The following is a 24,536-nucleotide window of genomic DNA, read 5'->3' on the forward strand; positions in this document are numbered from 1 at the left end:
GCAAATGCTGTAGTTATGCTGGGCTACCTGACATTGTTTTCCATTTCAACTGCAGCACAATTATTCCCTACTTCAACCATTTTTTCTACAAAAAATTCCTTGCCTTTGTAATACGAGAGCATGTACATGATCCTACTCTGAGCTTATCATATGGAATGAGGGCCGTCCACATTCATGCGATACGGTCCTTAGGTTTTCTCTTATGTAATGTAATAGTGGTGTAGCCACAGGCGGGGATGTGGGGTTTCCAGGTTACAATCACGCCTAGAGCCTTTGAAAGAGGTAAACGAGTAAGATGGCATCAGGACTGGTTTGAGCGGTAAGCAAAGTACGCAGCCACGTAAGGTTCCAAGTATGTAAAAGGGGTTGCCTAAGCGCTCAGTCCAATGTTTAGCACTAATCTTAAAACCTCTCAGGTTATTTTTGAGAAGGGTGGCGGAATGTTGTTCCCTTACACTAGAAAAATATCTAGAACCAGCCCTAGATGGTCTCAATAAATAGAACGATGATATATACACTATCTTTGAGCCCTAAAATTTACATTTTCAACATCAAAAATCCCTGTACTTTCCGGGAGAGGATCCCCAGGCCCCCCTTTTGCACTGGGGGGTTTTCCATACACCACGGAATGGCCCCAAAATCTCCGGTTGTCCCTCCCCTCACTTAAAAATCCTGGCTATGCTACTGTGATGTAATGACACTTCTTTGATCACACAGACTTACTGAACCATCTTTTATCTTACTTTAGGTGATGCAGTTTGGACGTATTGATGGAAATGCCTACACTCTTGACTTCCAGTATCCATTCTCTGCACTCCAGGCTTTTGCTGTAGCATTGGCAAATGTTACACAACGTCTGAAGTGAATGATAATAATACATATCATTATTCAACATACCCATGAGCATTCCAAGTGTAATTTAGAAAGGGCTGCACATAATTATGTAGGAAGCAAAGGGACTCTGCGTACAGCTCATTATTTTCTTACAGGCTGTGCATTATGAATGGCTGCATTTTGTTTGTAGATAAAATGCTGCCTAGGTACAGAATTTTGGCTAAAATGAAACCTTTTTCTACGATGTCACACTTTGATCAGTGAATGTATTATTTATCTGTTTCAATTACCTTGAAATGGCCTACTTTACCCACTGGTCTCAAGTATCCTGTCCACTTGGGGAAATAACTCACAAAACAAATTGCTCACTGTGCATAACTCAATTGCTTTTAGTGTATTGAATATTTAATTTTTGCTAAGCCATAACTTTTCTGAAACAAGCAAGTTTGCAAATGTATATTTCATATTGAAAGATGTTTGATGACTACTTGTATAACAGAGTTTACTTTGAATATTTTAGGTTTGAAAAGTCTTCATTCAATATATTATATATTTTGAGTTCAAGGGACTGGGAGTGTCACAGAAGCTTTCCTCAGTCTTATGCATATTTTGTAATTAATTGCTATGCTGAATTAAGGGCCAGCTTTGTCTTCTATACACCTTGCTGCAAGGCATCAGAAGATTAAGGTAGTGGATTGCACTAAAATGTGTGTTCCTTGAAAACAATCGACTTCATGGTGATTATGTACCTCAGTCAAAATAGAATTCTAAAGCATGGAAGAAACAAATATAATGGTTGTAATTTCTATGGTACAGTCAATATATTTATGAAGTAAAAATTATTGAATGGCTTTGGCAAGTAATGAGAAGCAGTTTCTGTGTGGAATTTTTGACATTCCACAAGTTTTTAATGCAAGATAAAATTTAACTTTCAGAGAAAATAATGTCATTGGATGTTTACTGGGATGTGTATTTAATATATTAAAATGTTACATATTCTTTTGAGAACAATGGAGAAGATTGGCATTCTTAAAACTTTTAACATCTGGCCATTTCAATTACTCACAGTCTGCTTCCATTGTGGATCAGTCTTTAAAAACATGGACTGTCCTGTGATTATACTTATCCAAATATCATAACAACATCTGGGCATATACAGTATGCCTAAATTTTTTTTCAGTGTAACCTCCATACTTTTCATACGAAAAAATCTGATGACCATTTTAGGTTGTTATTCTAAAGAAAGAAAATCACTGCATGTGGGAAACAGAGGGATCATATGTGAGATTTTTCTATGCTTGCCTATATGTGAAGTTATACTTTAATTTTGCCTTGAATTCAACTTGCATTGACAAGAAAAATAATTTATAGATTGTGCAGAGCTCTACCACATTATAAAATATGCATCATATGTATATGTTAGGGATGACTGAGGCATTTTCTCTGTGGACTTAAACCATTAGTGCATAGCGTCCGATATGTCGGACGTGTCCATGTCTCACATAAACGCTTCTTGAGTCATTAAATTCAATGAGTCTACCAAAATATTAGCGGGGGGGTGAAGACAGACATCCATTTGAACTTAATACAGTATTAAAATGTGGCGCAAGTCAAATGGAGCCCATTAAAAAATAAAATACACCCGTCCGATGCATCGTACACTATGCACTAATGGGTTAAGATGAAAGTTTTTACTGCTGCAATTACTGATGGGTTCCTAACCTGAAGTTCACCACTGAGTATCTGAACATAGGACTGTTGAAATTTGTGAAATTATCTTTGAAGAAATTCATGTCGAACTCAAAACTCTGGCATGAGTTGAACTCCGACTAACAAACACATCTGAAATAGCTTTGAGCAAGTGGGTCTATACTTTTTCGATCATGTAATTAGGAACTAAATACATATGTATAGTTAATTTAATTATGAGACTGAATTTAACATTGTAAGAAATGTAAAATTATGTAAATAGTTGTTTTATAGTGACCCAGGATTGGAATTATGTGCTTGATTACTTTACTAGAAGTTTGGCAGAGGATTGCTTATCTGGAATTTTTTCCACTATAATTTTTCTCTTGATTTTTCAAAATTTCTGGTGTATTCTAAATCTGATCGTAAAATATTTTTCAGAGTTCCTTATTGAGCATTTTTCCTGAATATGTAGTGTATTGAACTGAATTTTCTGTGACTTATTAATTTGTTATGATGAACTTCAATGGTTGATCCTAGCTGTTGGTGCTACACATGAAGAACAAATCAATTGGGTTTTTGAATACTTACTCTATTTGATGGGAGTGTTAACGCTGGTTATTTAGTTTGGGTCAACCTTTAAACCATTCATTTTACTTTGGATTACATCTATTGTTCATGAATAGTTTGAAAAAAATGAATTAATATTAAATTTATCTCTCTACAAATATTTAAGTCTTAGATCTTTGAAGAGAGAGCAAAAAAATGCATTTAACTGATAACATACAGCTGTGCTGTTGTTCAAGTTTTTACAATTATCATTCTCTCCAATTTCATTGCCAATTTTGAGGTCATTATTTTATTTTTGTATTACATCCTGTATATATTATAGAAACGCTAGAGTGCTATTGGAAACATAACTTTAGTATTTTGGTCGTTTTGAAATTCTGGATAAGCTCTCCTCTAAAATATTTCTTTACTGGATTCACATATTTTTCTGGGTTTGCTAGACTCTTTCACTGCAGATAACAAATAATTACATCTTTTTTTCTCTTCCAGGGAGTACAATGAAACCAAATGACTTCATTTTGCTCCCTAAGTTTGATTTAAGGAGTTTGGTCACTTATTTTGTAGAGAAATGGGCTATTAATCGACTGGTCCAGGGTTTGAATCCAGGGAAAATCTTTTCGACACTCTTGAGCCAATATCCTCATACTGTGATGTGGTCCAGGGCCCCCCTATCCTGTGTGTGCATGAAATTTGCACACTTGTGACTTACCTTTGGGTGAGCTTTACCCTCACTTATACTAACCAGCCATAGGATCAAAACACTGATCGACTGTTTGAAGTTAGAAATAACTTTGAAGGGTAAACCTGACAAATTTTTTGCTACAGTAAGTGTGTTAAAAGACAAATTGGCACCAATGTCCCTATAGCTAGCAACTAAGAGCCAGTTTTATAATGTCTGGTGAGCCCTAACCTTGAGATGATATAGCCTTCAACTTAACCTAGTGGTGGCTGAAGGCTCTGGGTAGCTTAAAGTCTGGTCTCATACAGAAGCTAACCAGAACTTTCAAATTAGGCTAAATTAAAGGCTGTATCATCTTAGGGTTAGCATTTAGCAAGAATTATAAAACTGGCTTTAATTGACGACGTTTTCCTTTGACCAATCCATTGCCATGACATTTAGTGTACACATTTGACTTTCTTGTGTGATACATATATTAATTACTCCATTGATTAGAATGTTCATTTACCGTAATTTTTCTGATGTGATTCTGAAAAAGAAGTATAGGGGGAAGTTGCAATCATTAGCCATTTGTCGTGTTGGGCCCGGCTGCGGTGAAATGTAATCAATTTAGTTTTGTTAATTTTTTAAAATTAAATTTTGCCGATCCTTCAACAATAAAATATCTGATATGAGTAACCTGAGATGATCTCTCTTTACTTTGGTTCAAGTTGAACCCAATTTTTAATAGCTGGGAATTGTCTGATCTACCCTTAAAAACTTCATTGTGTATGACGTGTTGCCTATATAAATGGGGTAACTGGTGGAACAAGTAACTTCCAAATATGCATTTTCAAGCAAATACGAAGTACCATGTTCTACCTTGTCTCATAGGTGACCCACAAATGAGCTGATATCAATTGGATTCAAGGTAAACTGATTTGAAAACAGGTCATCTATTGTTGCTTCTATCAGCTGTTTATCTTTGAAGGAATCATTTCATAAGCTTTTAAAAGACTGCCTTCTGTTAGGGCCAACATGTGTAAAGATCAAATGTTCATTGATTAAATGACATTGGTTTAAACATACAATTCTGTGTAAGATTGGCACTCTCAAGGTGAAGTAGTGAATGAAATTTTCCCTGGTTTATCTCTTTACCTCCAGGTAAGAAATTTGAACTCTGCCACATTCAGGCTCTGATTTTTTACCCAATCTCAAGGACACTAATTCTCAATCGAACTTGCAGTAGCCTTGAGAATGGGCAATGAGTCAGAGCCAGAAATGTTGGTTAACCCTTTCACTGCTGTGAACGTACCTAGTACGTGCGCACGGCAGACTGCTGTGAACGTACTTTTTATTCCTCCCTGCCATGCACTTTTGCAAAAGCACTTCAAAGGGTCCCCAATCCAGGACCCTTTTCTTGACAAGGTCACCCACGCAGGACCGTCTCATCGACCCTACCAGTGGGGGGCCTCCCTCCCAAAAAGTGACCGCTCTGACTGCAATTTGAGAATCGATCAATCAATCCGATGATCAAAAAATTATTGTTTTCATCGCACTCCTGCCAATCAAGCAATCAAGTACGTCTTTGAACCGTGTTCCTGTGACGAAAAATAACGTTTTTGTTAACTTTGCTAAAATGGCCATTTTCCGGTGGTCCGCAGCCACGTTTTAAGCAAAGTTAATGAAATCGTTATTTTTCATCGCAGAAACACGGTTCAAAGACGTACTTGAATTCTTGGCAGGAGTGCGATGCAAACAATCATTTTTTGATGACCAAATTTATTGGTTGATTTTCAAATTGCAGTCAGAGCGGTCACTTTTCGGGAGGGAGGCCCCCCGCTGGTAGGGTCCATGAGATGGTCCTGTATGGGTGAGCTCGTCGAGGATAGGGTCCTGGATTTGCGACCTTTTGGAGGGTGTACCACACCCATCATTGAAGTACCTGCTCAATGGGCCCACGAAGCGCATTTTAACCTTTCCGCCACATGTGAGGAGAAGGTTTTAGGAGATTGAACAGCAGCAAAAGGGTTAATTTCAAATTTCTTAACTGGAGGCAAGCCATTCAGAATTTCATTTTAAAAATTTTATATTTGAGTTGTGAATTTAACTTTCCCTGCATTAGGGAAATAGTTTCTTAATTACTAGGTAATGCAGAAATATATTATTTTGATCAGTTAATTAATTTTCTCCAGGAAAGATAGAAAACCATGGTTGTAATATTATTTACCAATTTGGGTATGCAGCAAAGTTTTAGGAGAAGGCATTTCATCTTTTTCATGAGCCTTGCATTGCAAGATTGCAGCCCAGATTCTGAGAATCTGAATAATAATTGTAGATAATTTGGAGACTCAGAAGGAGAAGTTGAGTCTGATTTGATTTGCTTAGTTAAATTAACAAGCCATAATTCCCTTACATTGGATCTCACTCAGTGCACCCTATCAGCCTAAATCTCTGATCTCATGAGGTTTTCAATAGATGTGTTTTGTGCATTAACTCCAAGTGAGATTTGGGCTGGGCCAATCATCCTTTGGCATTTGGTGCATATTTTGCCACTAAGACAACATGTTTGAAAGGCCAAAGAGACTCTGTATTTATTTGTAATTGGAAAATAACCTCAAACTAGGGGTAACATGCAGACTTGCAACTAGGTTTAGAATTGCAAGGCATCATTAAGAATGCTTGTGCTGATTGTCAAGACAAAATGCAAGTGGAGTTTATTTGAAGGCACGAAAATACCGTCCATTTAAGGTTAAAACATCGCCAATTAGTTACATCATTCTCTGCCAGGAGAACTTTCTGATGTCATTTATGGAATTCCCTGCTTTCCCATTTATTGCCTTGGTCTTAAACATGCCAACTCAATTCACAAGAAAACAGTGCGTTGGCCAAAAATGTATCATTATTTAGAATGATCATGTTATTAAATTTTATTTAGAATCTCACTATGTTGCATTAATGAGCAGATTGTTAAGATTTGGTTTGTTATGAATGAAATATTTATGCTATTATATTAAAAACGATGCTGGTAAATAAACTGTACCTATACAGTACACAATGCACAAAATATCTAAGGTAACATGATTCAATGAAGAAACATCATGAAGCCAAAGTTAAGTTTGAGCAGTATCTTGTTTGAGCATTAAATTGCTTATTTAAGTTGAAGATATACATAAGCTGTAATGATATACAACATTCCATAAAATCGTTTTGAAGTTATACATAATTACATTTTCAATTCTGTTAATTAAGGGTGAATCTGTACTCTTGTAGTTGAACAAAGACTTAATATTGTTAGATCATCTAACATAGATGTTGTTAAGGATGTTGATTTGTATGAGCCATGATTATAGCAACTTTTGTTAAGATTTAAAATAGTTATCATCAAGAGAAATCATATTTATGTTAATCTTATCCTTAGCATTGTTACAGTACCTACCTACTCAGATTATCTCTAGTCTGATTCCTTGGAATGGTTTTGCTTAAACAAGCCAAAGTATTATCATTTATAATTATCAGGCAAAGGAATGACATCCCTTGACTATATTGTTATCTTTGGTCTGTAAGTCGTGATGGGGAGTAATTGATTTTATGTGCATGGTATAAATGAGAGGGACTGAAGAATTTCCAAAAATAATTTCTCAAGTGTTACTCACATTCAAGTGTGGTACCTTTATACTTGTCTGTATATTTATATACAATTAAAACATGTAAGAATTATTGCTACTATTTCATTTTCTATCTATGCTGTACCCAGAAATTCATATGTATTTAGATGCATGGAAAGGCATACCTTAATTTGAAATTCACTCACTCAGCCAGGTAATACCAGAGGCAGATTTAGGGGGGAGGGTCAAAGGGATCGTGACCCCTCTCCAAATTCCATGAAAAACTTGCAATTTTTATTAGTGTAATAGTTTTTGTATCCTTGCAAAGGAGTAAAGGGAGTGTACATACCATATTTCTCCGAATATAGTCCCCCTCTGAATATAGTCCCCCCCCCTAATTTGGAGGCTTCAGTTTCGGGAAAAGTTTAAAAAAATGCATTTTAATATAGTTCGCCCCTTTACTTTTACCTTGGGCATTTTTGGAAAAAAGGGGGGACTATATTCAGACATATACGGTATATGCAAATGCATGGCTTAGTTCCCAATTCTAAAGGCCTGTTTACATGATACATTAACACGTAGGAGTTAATGTACGTTTGCGTGAATGACTTTTGTGGACCGGAACGGAACATGTACGAATGCATGAACCAAATTAGAACAGCTTCTATTTTCTGTGCATGCATTTGCACAAGTTGGGTGGTTACACGGTGCATTTTGGCATTCATTCTCGCGTTCATACATTTAGACATTAACCCGTACGTGTCAATGTACCGTGTAAACAGGCCTTGAGAGAAGTTTGAGTTGTATTTATTGAAGAGCGAAGCACTCCCTACTGTAAAAAAAAAGCTCAAAGGTAAAATAAACTGTCTCTCTAAGCTTTCCCAGGGGGGTATTCCATGCTCCCCAGAACCAGATCATGACATGAACTTTGATGCTGAATCTGCCCTTGGTTAAGACATTCTTATAATCTCATGATGTACTTTTTACCATAGTGGGACTCGTATTCCCCTCATGGTTACTACAAACATTGACTTGGTGATGCGAATGCCAAAAGTCTTATTCAGAGCAGACGATATAATTGGCAGTTTAATAGTAATTTGGTCCAAATCATCCTTATTTTATTTTTGTTTGTTGTTTTAAAATCCTGTTATCAGCTTGTCACTGTCATTGCACCCTGCAATGGCGAGGCGATTAGTGTTTAGAACTCCTGCATGGAACTTCTTCACTAAAAATTTATGGTTCAAATCCCAATTAAGAGAATTGTTTTTCCAGTGATTGGTCATGGTAAAACTAAAATTTTGACTTAACTGTGTGATTTCATTAATATTGGATTAATTTATGGATACAATCAATTGATTGCATCCATATATAATTATGCCCTTAAGGGCATATCCAGGATCAAAACTAGGGGGGGGGGGGGGTCAAGCAATGGCTGATCAAGTTGAAACATGGCATGGAAAAGGTGAATGAAACCAACATTATAAGAAAACTGTAACAGTGCTTTATTGGTTTTTAATATTATTTGCTAGAAAAAATTATTTTAGTTACATGTCTTATAATAATACCATTTTTTGTGGGTTTAAAGAGAATTTGTTGAAAATCTTCGTTTCAATCCAGTACTGATCTTCCTTAAATACTTGTGCGATTTTTGCTGGCGGGGGGGGGGGGTGCAGCTACCCCTCCTGCCCCTCGCTCAGTATGCCCATGGATACAATCTTAATATACCTGGGTCCTAATGCAACAGAATATTTGGCCTTCATTTATTCAATTTCATTTTCACTCATCCACAGTTGGGCCTCATTAAGGCATTGAATGAGGAAACTTATAAATAGGATATTTAGCATCAGTACTTGCTTATTGTCACTTGTTGCAACAACAAGAATGTTGATACCCATATTCCTATCAGCTGTAAAGAATAAAAGTATATTATTAGTATTACAAAGAAAAATTAATGCCTATTAAATAATTAATACATTCAAATGACTATAATAATAGGTAGAGTGATTCAATTTGGAAGTTTATCCAGACTGGGCAATCATAGCTGGATTCAAGCAACACTGCAATTGACATCTTCGCTGCAAGATACACCAATTTGTATCTGGATACATGTGTTAGTCGGTGTTGCCTGTCATCGTCATCCGTCAGTGAGTGATTAACTTTATCCATCTCTAATTACGTGGTTCTGTATGTTTTTTTCGCTCTATTGCCTGGCACTGTTGCAAAAATTGCTACTATAGTAGTTTTTGATAGTTGAGCAACCTCCCTCTGTCACAGCTTAATTCTTATTCTCAAGCAACTCACTCGTTCCGTGATGCAAAAGTTGCTACCGTTGTATTTCAAAAAACGCCAACGAGTCATTTTCAAAGGTGCAATAAACTTAAAAAACATTTAATCAATTTGAAGACAATTTTATTTAAAATTATATGTGCATATCTACTTAGCTGATGGGATGGCTATGTAGATGGTAATTCAATCCCATTCATAGCCAGATCCACGAATCTTTATCAGAATTGCTAATGGCTATTAATTCTGGGATATTATTGTAATAATTTTCGTGAGAAATACTTAGCATTTCATTTTTTTAAATAATAATGTAATACATATAACATAGATGCCTGACAGTTTAACTTCCACCATTGAGCCAAAATAATTAATAGTTATTAATAATAATTAATTAATAATTAGGACGATGGCTTGTTCAAAATCTTTGCTTGGAATCGACAAAAATTGATTTTGAAGAGGTTCTGCGGTTTGTTACATAGGAAATTTTAAATGCTATTACGAGTTGAAGGAATATTATACAATATTCATCAAAAACAATATTAGCATATTTAGATTCCTTTTCCAACCCCATGCACTTGATTTTGATGCCACAACAGTTTTGAGTTTGAAATTGACCTCCTGTCAAAATTCCCTCTATAAGCTCCCTTAATATTTTCTCGGGGGAGCACTGTTTTCCATTTGGGAAACACGGCAACTGCAACACCCCATTGTTTGTTGCTGAGGAAACAATCGAGCGATGTTTCTTTACACCCAGATACAAAGAATATGTGAGTATTTTTTGGGGCTACTAGAACTGTTGCTCTGATTTTTTTAAAAAGTTGTATTGGCAGATAGTGATGAAGGGGAATTTTGTTTTGGTGGGGGGGGGGGGGGAAACCAGGGGGAAAGCCAAAAATCAGGGGGAAAATTTAAAAAAAACAGGGTACTAAGTAATGGGTTTTAAACAAATTTTAACACTTTTCATAATCGAAAAAACTTCATTTGTTAGATAAAAATTTTGTAAATTCATGATTTTTCAATATTTTGTTTTCTTTTATGAAGGAAAATAATTGTATTTTCATATTTGGGGGGTCCAGACCCTCCGGACTCCTCCCCCCTGCCTACGCCACTGGTCTGAGGGCTTAAATAGTGCTTTAATTCTTAGCTATTTTCACTGCATATTTTTTACTGTAAGATACTACATATGGTGACTTAGGCATTCATTGGGAAAAATAGGAAGTGAGAGCATTAGATAAGAGCAGAAATGGTGGTTTTTCTGAAAGCTTGCTGAATGAACTCGTGCTGTTTTGGACTCCACGGCTTTGATTCTTAGATCCTGAATGCCAAAATACAAACTTATGCTAGTTATAATCATTGCTACAACTGATATTCAAGGAGAAGGTCTTACCTTTTTGTAAGTTCCCATGTTAAGGGTGAATAGGTTTCCAGCCTTGATCAGAATTGGATTTTGACTTCTCTGTATTATCATTCTTAACTTCCAGCTGACCCTTTCCGAAGTGTGCTCTGACCAAGACTCCGAAGTAACCGTGCCAATGTGGAGACCCTTGTAAAGGAATGAAATATTTAGTCCACATAGTTTTTCATTTGACATTTATAGATAGCTAATATTCCACAGTTTAAAAAATGACAATTCATCAATTTTTTGATCGATTTGTTGTGTTTGATGTTTTTCTCCCTCGCTCAAAGTGACACCTCCCGCTTCTATACTTTTAGTCAATGATATTTGATCAATTTTTGGAAAGTTATGTAATAAAAATTCTCCCTTTCCTTGGAAAATAAGGAAATACTAATTTCACTTGCTTTCGCCTGTTTCTCTCCCCTGCCCCAAAGGATACATTCATTAAGACTCCAGGGAGTTACGACCGACAGAATCATCTGAAGACAACCTAAAGAAAAAAATGTACCCTTGGAAATTGTTATAATTCTAAACGACCTATTCTCTATGTGTCTTCCAATTGAATTTTACCTCTACCATCTTCCTCCTTTGCCCTCAGCAAGTCTGTAAAGTTCAAGAAAGATAGTATTTGTGGGGTGGTTAGATATTAAATGAGGTGATTAGGATGTGACCTAAGACGGGGGTTGTAAAAGGATTAGCATGGGGATCTGCTGTGGCGTAGCAAAGACTGAGTCCGGACCCCCTCCCCCCCCCCCTGAAATATAAAAACACAATTATTTTCCTTCACAAAAGAAAAAAATGTAGAGAAAACATGAATTATCTAAATATTTCTTCAACAAATGAAGTTTTTTCGATCACGAGAAGTGTTAAAATTAGTTTAAAACCCTCTACTTTTTACCCTGTTTTTCAAAAATTAACCCCCCTCCGGCGAACGAAATTCCTGGGTACGCCACTGGGGATCTGCTGGGTTCGAATGGGGCTGGTGAGTTGGGGGGGGGGGGGGGGAGTAGAATGGCCCAGCCCTCATGGCGAAATAGATATGCATATTTTCATTTGAATGCTGGTCGACAGAGGGCAATGACGTAGCTCCAGCGCAGGGATCCCCAGGACGTACTCATACACCTGCAGGAACTCTTCGACTCGGGAGAGGGAACGCGATCGGGCGGGATGCCACCTCGAGCTGTGTGCGAGAGAGATGGAGTAAGGTTGCTCTCAGGAAACCTACAAGTAAGGTGTTTGATTTCTCTCTCTTCACCCTGCCAATTTCAATCCCTCATATCATCAGCTATTCCTTAATCGTAGATCGCATATTGCACTCCCAGACGGCACAGGAAGTTTTCGTACCTGAATACGAGGGTGGACCATCAAGATACAAAAATCGCGCTTAGGAAGTTACTAAAAAGGTTTTGATTCTTTATTTCCTTTAATGACGAAAAAAGATGCAAGAGGACTGGCAAATTCATATGCATCGATAAAATTGTATCTCATCGATAAAACTGTATTCGGTCTGGGACTATTTTCTTTCGCGGGTGGTGCCATCGTGCCATATCCTCCTAGAAAGATCACATGCCTTCACAAGCCGTTGGAGATGGCATGGTTTACGTCACGTCTCACCACATTTCAGGGATTTTTGTGGTTAAGTTTGTGAAAAATAGAGTGTCTGGTAATGGTGAAGTTTCCCTTATTCTTTAATTTCATTCACTGGGCTTCAGAAACGTGTTTGTGAGATATTTTTGTTAAAAGTGCCTTTCGTGTGTGTATTGTCGGGATGTAATGGAAACTCCGGGACATGGTTCAAGTTTTTAGCTTTCCAAAAGATCCTGAGTTGAAGAAGAAGTGCATTTGGGCGATAAGAAGAAAACATTTCACCCAGCTACGAAAAACTGTGAGGTATGTACTCTTTCTCGCTGTAATTATTTGGATGTAATTTTAAGTGGCTTCGGGATGTTGATGCATCAACATCCCGAACTATTCAGTACTGAAGTACTATAGTATTATTCAGTACTAAAAATGGTGATTCAAAATATTGTAGCAGCAATTCGTTTGAAAATTCTTGCATTTTAGTTGTCTTTTTTGTATTAATTCATTCGGTAAACGTGTGGTTAAAGGAGAAACTAGGAATAAGCTGCCAAGTTTATGGGATGGAATATTGTTTCTTAGCTTGCCCTATGGTGTATTACACGTCGGCTTTCATCATTTCAAATTATCTTATGCTATAGTTTAAAACAATAAAAATATCAGGCATACAAATATTTACTATATTTACGAGCCTAGTAATTTGATTTCTCATGCAGAAATACCAAAAATTGGAAATGATTTGACCTAATAAGTTACATGGTATTTTATTATTTATTAATTTTAGGTGTGTGAGCTTCACATCGCACCTTGTGATATCAGAAAATAATCTGTGGCCTTGGACGAGAAGACGAGGAGAAAATTCTTGCTGAATTGAAGGTGCCCAGATTGGAGGAAGGTACCATTGCTTCACTGTTACCTGTCGCCAAGAAGACAGACATTGTGGCAGAAGTGACATATTTGTGGATGTGGATTTGATTTGTGCAAGTTGATGCTGTGATAGTGGACGTTCATCGGAGAAAGTATTGAAGATAGTTTTTATGTATCGACCAGTCGATCCTCTTTTAAATAATTTTTTATTCGAAAGAGAATAAGAGTAATTGTTTCGCTAAATTAGATGTGGGATAGAAGAGAAAATTGGAAATATTATTGTGGTTGACAATAGAAAATACATAATATATGTATTGTATTTCTGTGGGTTTTTTCTTTCCTGCCTCTTTAAAATTTCTTGTGGTGGTGACTTCATGCAAAGTAAGTATAAAATCGGAGGTGTGATCTAAGAGATACCATGTTTTATTTTACAAGTGTTTATGCTGGTGATTTGGCAGGACTTTCATATTTTTAATAGGTTGATACATTTACTGCAGTGACCTTGAGACTTTTACTCATCCCAAATAATTTTTCAAATACTTTAGCGCCTGATATGGGTAAGTTTTAGTAGCTGAGACTGAACTATACGTTAATTTTTGCTTGCATTTTGATGAATTCGATCATACTAATAGCAGATGTGTCAGCAATCCTGTTTCATCGGCAATTTTTATTTAAAAATTTTATTTCGTCAGGCTTTAGGGTAAGCTTTTTAATGCTCGTGGGCTATGTGATGTCTTATTTAGTGTCAAAATTAATAAGAATTTAATCTTATTTAAATCTCAAGGTTTCCATGTAAGTACGAGCCACTTAAGAATGCTGGGGATGCGTGAATTAGCCTTGAGAATCTCATTTTTCGCAGTTATTTAAGTGGCCGAGTAAGTTTTGTAAGTTCTCAATAGGTAAATAGTACTGTATCATGGTAATTAGAATTCATGATATAGTATTATTTACCTATTGAGAACTTACAATTCATAATGATTCATAACATTCTCATCGATTGAGATTAGCCTGAGTACTGTGTTCCTGCGCGCTTCGTATCCTATCGTACGTGCTTCGTAGCGGACATTCACATGCTGCGTACGCGCTTCGTCGACAGGCCGCGAATGGAAAGTATCCATTGACGAAAAGCGACGAAGCGGCATAGTATCCCCGTAGTCAATGGGTACTGTGTACATACGAATTAGATACGGAGGGTTTTGTGCCGTCTGGGCTATGAGTTCCTTACGGTCTTTTTTTCTGTGAAATATTATCTGTATGTTTGGTTTTATAATCATTCCCTCTCAAAGTTTGCCAAATCGTCTTCAAAATGGAATCCTAGAATGGAATATGGAACTGCCTGTCAATCATCAAATGAAATCTGCAGAGTAATGTGATGGGGGAAATTTGAAATGGCGGTGCGGAATATAAATTAAGTAAAGCAAGTGCATATTACGCTGTGTGATAGAGAAAATTGTGACATTCATTTCTTAGCTGTTTTCCCGGATATACTTAAGTTGCTTTTCATACTAATTGAGGTTTCTATTCATTACCAATCAAGTCATCTCACCGTACGCTGATTTTACGGCTTTAAAGTGAATTGCTTATGTACGGATTATATTTAGCGTGTGTCTAACATTTGAAGGTATGCCCGTTGAGGAGGAGGGGATAGAAAAGGTTCTTACGCATTGAGTGACCATATTTCCGCTCCAGCAGAAGCATAATAGTTGCATAGAAAATGTCAAAAAGATTTCTGACCAGCTCAGTGCTGTAGTAGTGGTGACGGTGTACTAAAAAGAAAAAAAGATTTTTTACATGCTGTCAAGATATTGTCACATTTTCCGGAAATGCATACTATATAAAAAAATTACCACTGACGCCTCTGAGGCAACGAATGACAAACACATCGTTTCGACGGCAAATGTCACGGTGAAGGAATATCTGTAGAATCTTGTAAACTCCTTTATATACCTGTTAAATAAAAGTATATTCACTATTTTCAGATTCACTGTTGATAGAAATTGTTGAATTAACATATTTTTATTATGTACACAAACAGAATTTGTGTTTGTTTCACAAAAAAAAAAAGTTTGACTCTTAAGCAGTTTACAAATTATTTGAAATTAAATGTCTTTAAAAACGCTCCATTTGAACTACCAAAGCTCTAAATTTTGCTAATAAATTATAAATTCTAGGTAGTGCACTGGTATTTGGAGTGTTATTTTGGAAATTAAGCTCAATATATTGCGGATTCAATTATTGGTTCTTAAGTTTAAAACACAAGGAAGTCATACGAGAATTAAATATTGCCAGCATATTATACTTATACCGCGGCATTTTCAATTTTTTTAAATCGAAAGTTAGCTCAATATTTATACGGCCAAGCTTGGATTTGACTCTCTAATTATGCAAACCAACTAACTTCCCCTAAACTGAGTAAGTTAGGGCACCAAGTTTGTGAATATTTTTTGGAATATTCACTTTTTTTGTAATCCCAAGACCCATTTCGCTTAAATGATATGAGAAATAATGAAATAAAATATCTTAATGGGTCTATCAATGTCCTCTGATTTATAGCAGTGGTTACCAGTTAGTGGCGACTAAACCCTTGAGGGTAGGCCCGTGCTGGACTCTTTCTTTGGGCGGTGGACGGCCATGGCCAGAGGGCGCCAGCACTATGCAATTGGAGGACTACCGGAATGATCCAGAATGAATTATATTAATTTAAATTATTGTTTTGTTTACTCAAGATGGTGTTATTTAAGCTATTGAATGAGACAGCATGGAAATCAAGTTAACTGCTCAATTTTAGTATGCTGATAAAAATTTACCAACTGACTCGCGCCAAAGATTTCCATGCTAGAGGGCGCACCGGGATACGTCCCGGTGTCCCGGCGGCCCAGCACGGGCCTGCTTGAGGGTCTAAAACCCCTGAAACTACATACTCGTGTTCTTGTAATGGTGAACGCTCATCTTCGACCCAATACTCCTATTTTATGCTTAATATATTTGTGGGTATCGGAGGCTTTCGATAGCAGTTAGGTATTACGGCCGTTTTACACGGGGCACGTACTTGCACAATCTGACGTATGTACGAAGGCGCAGTCAAAAATGCGTCGTGTAAAGCGGTGAATTGCTAGAACACATGCGAGAATGCGTGGACGTGAGATGGCAAAATAGCCCCTGTTCTAATTTCGTTCATGCATTCGCGCAGTTCCACGCCATTTTAGAAATTAATGCAGATCTAGCCTGCGCAATTCCGTACCCCGTGTAAAACGGCCTTTACGCTCTGTCAAGCGAGCTTTCGTGGTCATTGCCAGGCCATAAAAATTTTATTCATCGTCTGATTATGCGACTTGCAATCGGTGGCGCAGCGAGGGGGGGGTTTTGGGGGCTAACCCCCCCCCCCCCCAGAGCTCAGAGAAATTTTTAAGTTAAGTCCATTTTACTTAATTGCATTAATATTACTTATAGAATATTCTAAGGATTTATAAAATATCCCTCAGAAAACTGCAAAACTCACTCTGTATCCTAAAAATTTTCTGAGGAGGGCCCCCGCACCATCGATTACCCTGGCGGGTATGCCATACCCCCAGACACCCCAGTATTGGTTGCGCCTAAAACCCCTCCCAGCCTTAATTCCTAGCTGCGCCCCTGCTTGCAATGGCCTCAAAAGCTCACTTGACAAATCGTAATACGCTGCTCCCGAAAGCCTTCGATACACATGTTTGATAACTATCTTGCTGTTAATTATTATGACCTTATTATCTCCCTGTGAAGAATGACGCAGTTTGCAATCTTGGCATCAACTTCATCCCAGATCTTTTCTTCGCCCGCAGTCACGGCGATTCTAGTCAGGTCTCCCACCTGCCTGATTCTCTCACCAATATCCCTCATCAGACAGCATGAGCAGAAGCACAACGACGCCACCAGCACGTCACTTGTCACAAAAACGTATGCGGAAACGGTTGATCCCAAACTTAAGGTGCAGTAGATAATCTCGTAACCAGGACTTTCCTGAAAGCAAGGTGACCATATAAATTTTTAAGAAACGAGAGACCTCTCATTTTCGCAAAAGAGGCGAATTTTGGACATTCTAAAATTCTAACCAGAAAAAATTGCAAACTTTTCCAAAAAGATTTATCGATAAAAATAAATTTATTGTGATTAAAACCAGTAGTACGACGCTGATAAACGTGGTTTCTACCAAAATTGGAGACGAAAGGATAGGATTGATACTACTGAACCTCTAGACATATGAATTGATATGGCATCGATCATTTTTAAGCTATCAAAAAGAAGCGTAACATGAATTTGTTTTGTAGAAGTAGTTTGTCACACTCTCCTCCTCTATTCAGACATGCGTTTCAAAAAATCCTTTTCCTCTTTGTTTAATTTTAAAATGAAAAAAGTATTTTCTTCATTTTGCTATAACCCTAATTATTGTGGCATAACTTTATTTTTTTGAAGAAAGCACCGTAACCAATTTTAACACAGAAACGGTACGGATCGTATTTCATTGTCAGTGTTGTAAATGTAAAAAATGCAGCAGAACTTTATATTTTCTTCATTTTTCATTAACTTTAATTATTGTAGTAACACTTACGAGTTGTCGTACGTGTACGTAAATGTCTGTTTGTATGAACGATTTTTGTGGACCGGAACGGAACGTGTGCGAATGCATGAATCGAATTATAACAGGTTCTATTTTCTGTTCATGTCTCCGTACAAGTTGAATGGTTACACAAGGGGTGGTCTGGCGCGGTCGGCTGGTCGGCGATCGGCGAGGGCCCCGAGCTTAGTGGGGGCCCACAACGCTCGCGTCTATTGTGAAGTGTATTTGAAAGGTTTAAAAAAAGACTCAGATTACTTGGACCATTGCTTATTTTGCAATTATAAAATTCTAAGTTTTCATTAATATGCTTCTTTTAACATACTCACTATAAAAACGTCATATAAAAATAAATAAAATGAAGGAATCATAAGAATAATGAGAACCTGATTATTTTTTGAAAGGGTAATTCAAAAAGCTTATTTTAGAGTTTTTTTTAACATTTTTATGATAAAATTTACTAAAATATCAAATTATCTTTTCCACAGTATTTTTTCATAGGAAATGGATATTTAGTTAACTTTTATCCTCGTTTTTAAGAGCCAGAATAGCGTTAAAATGCATTTCCGGTCATGCCATTTCCTAAAATTTTCCAGAGGAGGGCCCCATCATGAGCCAATTCATCCCAGGCCGCCCCTGGGTTACACAATGCATTTCTGTGTTCATTCACGCGTTCATACATTTAGGCATTAACTTGTGCGTGTTAATGTATCGTGTTACCAGGTCTTAAATGCCTTAAAACTAGCTTAAGTACCTCACCTTCAGAAACCCGGACCAATGGCCACCTCACCTGAAAGTCGAATGGAAACCAAACGATTGTCGGATGTTCCTTTTTCCATGTATCGGATGGCTGAAGGAGATTTCTTAAAATCGGGTTGAGTAGCCAATGCAAATAAAACACGGTGGTTACGCAAAGGTAAGCGATAGATGCCATCTTGACTTTTCTCAGTATCCTCTGCGACATGGAAGGATCTGGGCTATGTTTCTGGCACTCGCCAAATATGTCGTCGAACTTGACGATGAGCGCTGAGAACTGCCGCTTCTTCAGTATTAAATCCATCATTCTGACGAAACACACTACAGTGATGGTTGCGTTTGGAGCCAATTGTGCCCATTCTTCTCTGCCTTTGATAAGGTACACTAGCGCCAGCACCTCTCCGATAGACCTAGAAAAACATTGCAATTTTGCAAGTAGACATTAACTGGATTGTAGAGGCAATAAGGAGGAGGCTTGCCATACTGATGTGAGAAGGAATTACGAAAACTGTTGAGGTAATAATTATTTAGGTAAACAAGAGAATAAAAAGGCAGGTTTCACTGGCCAATTTTTTGCCTTCTTATTCATTTTATTCCTTCGGAAAAAAGAAATCCTCGCTACCAATTTACATACATTTAGATTGGAGAGGAGGCACTCGTACCAGAAATTTACTTCATTGGTTGGCGGTTTAAAACTGTGGTTTCAAGAATTACTTGAACTCCAAAGTGCAGCCCCGCACATAACGTCTGCGATTTTTGTATTCAATTACGTTTGAAACTTTTCTATTACTCATCATTAAGCTTAGCTGATAGGCGCGTAAAATCAAATTTTTCCATCGATCTCAGTGATAAGAATAACGCGATTACCTTCTTAAGGCCTGTTTACGCGGTACATTAGGTCGCACGAATCTATGAACGAGTCTTCTATGAACGCGAGAATGAACGCCGAAATAGATCGTGTAACCACCCAACTTTTGCGAATGCATGAACAGAAAATTGATAGCTGTTCTTATTCGGTTCATGAATTCATACATGTTCTTTTCCGATCCATCAAAATCATTCACATAAACAGACATTAACTCACGCGTGTAAATGCATCGTGTAAACAGGCCTTTACGGTTGGACGTTATCAAGAGCTTGCCATTATCATAAAATCTGTGCCTCAGCGCCTTGTTTTTGTCTAAATGGGGAAGAAATGCTTACTATTCTCATTTGATTGAAATTATGAACTGAATGGTATAACTCTCGTCCATCTCACTCCTCTTTAATAAGAGTTCAGTGGTTCGTGTTACGAAAATTATTTCAATTGAAAATAACTTCTCAGCTACACTTGCAATTATATTTGTCATTTTTGGTAGCTCTAATAGATTATTTTTCAACAGAGAATTTTTTCTTGCCATGACTAAAGTACAAATGATGTAAATATGAAATGCAATGGAATAAAATTTATACATTCAACCACACATAATTATACCTTAAAACCATCGAGAGGGTTGACGCTGCGTGGAATATGTTGATTAAAATCAATGCAGAAAATCTTTTCGACTGGAAAGGAAAGACAAACAGAGGTTTGAAAATATCTTGGTAGAATTTTATGTACTGTAAATCGTGATCTCCCATCTTTCAATAACTTCTCTGACCACGAAAGTCGAACTAAGCCGGAGATTTCGATCGGTGAGGTGGGTCGTAGAATGATGACACAATTGCTCGCCCTCACGAATCTATTATGGATGGGAAAGAGTCATTTAATTCAGAGAGACCTAATAATTTTCTGAGGACATTGAGCAATGATGGGTACAGTAAAGGTGATTATTAACAGCGATTTTCTTGAAATAAGGTCGTCACCTGTCATTAGTTGGGGTCAGGGGCGGTCTGGCGAGGCCAGCTGGCCGGCAATCGCCGAGAGCCCCGAGCTTAGATGACCCCCACAACGCTCGCGTATATTGCGAAGCGTATACGAAGGTGTAATAAAAAAAGATTCAAATTACTTGAACTAAAGTCTTATTTTGCAATTATAAAGTTCGAAGCGTTCATTAGCAGCTTTATTTACAAGATGCTCAGTACAAAAGTACTGCATGAAAAATAAATAAAATAAGGGTATCAGAAGAGAGAACCTGATGCTTTTTTGAATGGGTTATTCGAAAAGGTTATTTTAGAGTATTTTTAATTTTCAGTGCAGCTTTAAGGAACGAATTCACTAGATAGATACTAATAAAACCATAGTAAATTATTAAATTTTACAAGCTGTGAAATTCTCAACTTTAATTGTACCTTTTCTTACGAAATTGCTACTTTTCATTAACTTTTATCTAGTTTTTAAGATCCAGAATAGCGTCATAATCTATTTTCGTGGATGAAATTTCCTAAAATTTTCCGGGGGAGGATCTACGGTAAGGACCAGCTCAGGGCCCCCATTCACACCGGACCGCCCCTGGTCGTGATAAATGATCGCTTCCTCCTTATAATCTTAAACTTCCCAAGAGTTCCAGTATCATCAATTTCGGACATTATTAAGTGTTAGATCACTCACCAGGACTACTTAGGCCAAGTGCCTCGTGTCGGTATTGTTATATCATTCTTGTAACATTTCGGCGGCTTTAAAATATTGTCATTTAAAGTGCTTTTTCAATTACGTCCGATGATATAACTTTAAAAATCGTTATTTTTTACATTTTACTTATCAGTCAATACCAGTCCAATAGACGAACAATAAGTAGGCTAATGGAATCGTGTTATTGCAAAAGTAAGCAGTCTTAGACCTAGTCTCATAAACAAACCTAAAATAAACCGCTGACTCCTGGTGGGTGAGCGGAGATCATGGGCCCTCTGAAGGCCACTTTTTTGCATTTTACGTGGGAAACTCGAAATCGTGACCACTAGTGTAACTACAATAGAATGCAAAATTATACTGGATATTTTATACACAAAAAGATCCCTTTCATTTCTTCTGTGAAAGTTGTAGTTTACGAATAAAATACAGACGATGTAACATTTGTAATAAAAATCGTATTTAAATGAAATTCCCATTTAATACCTAATTAATCAAGAAGTAAGAGAAAAATAGAGTATTTGTATAGGAAAAACATCTACCGTTGGTGAAGGGTGCGAATTTGGAGGATCTACGATCGAATGCAGGTGAAGGCAAATGATTTTTCCTCTATGGAAAGTCTCTACCTTGTAAGCCCTTGTTGGCGACTAAATAGAGATTTTACCGGGGGTGAAGGGTTTTAGTGAGTTGCTCATCAAACCTACGAAAAAAACTGCTCGCCGTTTACGATTCTGGAACAAACCAGAGCTTCCACTAAATTTTGCGATGAGCAAACACCACCCTCATCTTCTCTTATAGATTCAAATAAAAACACAGCTTTATTTGAATCCATAAAAGAAGACGAGGCCACAAATAACTGCCTGTGATACAGCAACATCATTTGACCTTTTTATGATTAATCCAGGTAATTGGAAGCCTTTCCGTCTTTTTCCAGCAAAGAACTTCGCGTACGTGGTGACTGCTTGGCTGAATTATGGTTTGTATTAATCTGATATAAGTGATGTATTTATAATTTATTTTGAGACCCAAAATCGGACACCCCTGATGAATTGGGGATGGATGATTGATAAGAGGGGAGGGGGATAGAAAAACATGGGTTCATCGCCGGTGGAGAGGGATAGGTCATCTTTTTAACTAAAGGAACAAATGCTGTGGAATAGGGGACTGGTTTGGATGACAGTGAAATGGATATCATATTCAATGCAAATCTACTTTAACTGCCAGAACACCTGAGATATTAACAACATTTTAAATTAATTATTTTATTTCTTCATTTCTCTATCCCATATTGTGTTCTGATACTGAAATTAACTTTATACATTTTTCTGCTGATGGAATTTGAATCTTTCTTTAATTTTGACCTGATATTGAAATACTCGTTGCAACTGTTTCAGGGAATTTCTTTTGTAAGAAATTACTTAGCTGTATATCTGTCTTCTCTCTTATGAAAATGTTGAATTACGAAATTATCTATACAATCATTTTTTTAATTATCTAACTTATTTTTAGTTGATATTCCCCAAAAAATTATGCTTGACAGTTTAACATTCCTTTATAGCCATTTTAGTCATGGTTAATGGTGTTTGAAACTTATGAAGTCATTTCGCATAACATTCTTGTATTTTCATAATATTTTTTTCTCGTTTTATGTATGAAACAATTTAAATGAAGTTAACTATTTTTTTCTATTTTTTTTAATGCAGGAGTTTAGGAAGAACTTCATTCAAGAAATATTTTATACTGCACTGACTTGTTTTCTAATTTATGTTATTCTAATAAAAAACTGTACTAGTTCCCAATAAATATTAATGTTGTCTTTTTACATATGTTTTAATTTATGCACATCTACCTGAGGTAACCCTACTGTCTACTGTCCTAAGGCCTTGGTGAGTCTTCTCTCCAAATACCAAACAAATGAAATTACCCTATTAGGGGTTAGGCGGAGGAGGGGACTCTTTTTAAGTCTCAACCACGCCCGAACAACAGCATCTATTCATCCTCAGTATCAGTTATTTGGTAAATGCCAGTTCCCGAAAATGAGTTAAGGTACTTTTAAGGTATCAGTATTTTCATGCGTTTAGAACAAACAATAGGAAACTATAACCAAATCAAGAAAAGAAGTGCTGCCATTTATATTATACAATAGTACAGAATAAAATTATTTTCTTACCTTAAAATGAAATGTCTTCCATCTCCTCTTTGTTTTGTGGTTGTCAAGTTACTCTGCTATTAACTACATATATACATATTGTAACCAGTGCCATCCGCCCGATTACATTTGGACGTGGGAGATGGGAGTGCGACGGTAAAGGAAGGCTGTTTTTTTGTTAGAGATATGTTCGTCTGTATGTGTGAGTGAGTGTAAGAGGGTTTTGAGTGTGTGATATGAGTCATTGGGTCCCCATTTGGTGTTTCCCCATTTTCTTCCCCACAAAAATGTGAAATTCTCTCCCCTTCCCTCCTTAAGTGTGCCAAACAGCCGGTCAAGAAGAAGAAGAACGTGGTTTCGAGGGCAAAATTTTGGAAGACAAGTAGTTCCTGAACTGGCCGCTCTCAGATGCCAACGAGCTTTGCGTTAATTTTTTCCGCCACTACACTATAAGGCTACATATTTACCCATTTTTCCCTGGGCATATAACAAAGAACCTCTCAGATGAGCCCATTTGTCTCTCCACACCTGTCTTTCAGGTACAGTCACTTTCAAAAGTTTTGGGACAAAGTTTGTGGCGCCTCTTCTGCTCTTCGAGGAAATATAGTTTCCCTAAACACTTTTGTTGTCATTGGCCACATATGACGAATATTTTGTATGAGCATGAAAATATATGCACTGACAAAAATAAAAACCAACAACAATGTAAATGCACAAGCTGTAAAGGCAAAAAAAAAGCTGTAAATGCACACGAAATAACCATTAAGTTTAACATAAATTGAAAGAGACTGATAAATTTGCATATAATTTTTCCTCCTGAGTATATAAATCTTCACTTGCAAACAAAATATTTGCGGTGCGTAGCCAATGACAAAGAAAGCAATATGGAAAACTTAATTTCCTAGACGAGCCGAAGTAGCACCACAAACTTTGCCCTAAAACTTTTGAAAGTGACTGTACTCTTGAACTTGCATTCATGGCCTTCTCGACAACATCAACAACGATCCCCAAT

General features: G+C 37.0%; 1 protein-coding gene across 1 annotated transcript in view; it reads left to right on the forward strand.

The window, feature by feature from the left end:
• LOC124161370 (tubby-related protein 4) overlaps positions 1-5,352 on the forward strand; it is a 65,820-nt gene extending 60,468 nt beyond the window's left edge. The window contains exon 18 of the mRNA XM_046537684.1: positions 749-5,352. Within this exon, the coding sequence (XP_046393640.1) occupies positions 749-865 (117 nt within the window). The 3' untranslated portion in view covers positions 866-5,352. The remainder of the gene's footprint in view (positions 1-748) is intronic.
• The last annotated feature ends 19,184 nt before the right edge of the window (positions 5,353-24,536 follow it).

Source organism: Ischnura elegans, chromosome 6 (genome assembly GCF_921293095.1).
Source record: "Ischnura elegans chromosome 6, ioIscEleg1.1, whole genome shotgun sequence".
NCBI lineage: Eukaryota > Metazoa > Arthropoda > Insecta > Odonata > Coenagrionidae > Ischnura > Ischnura elegans.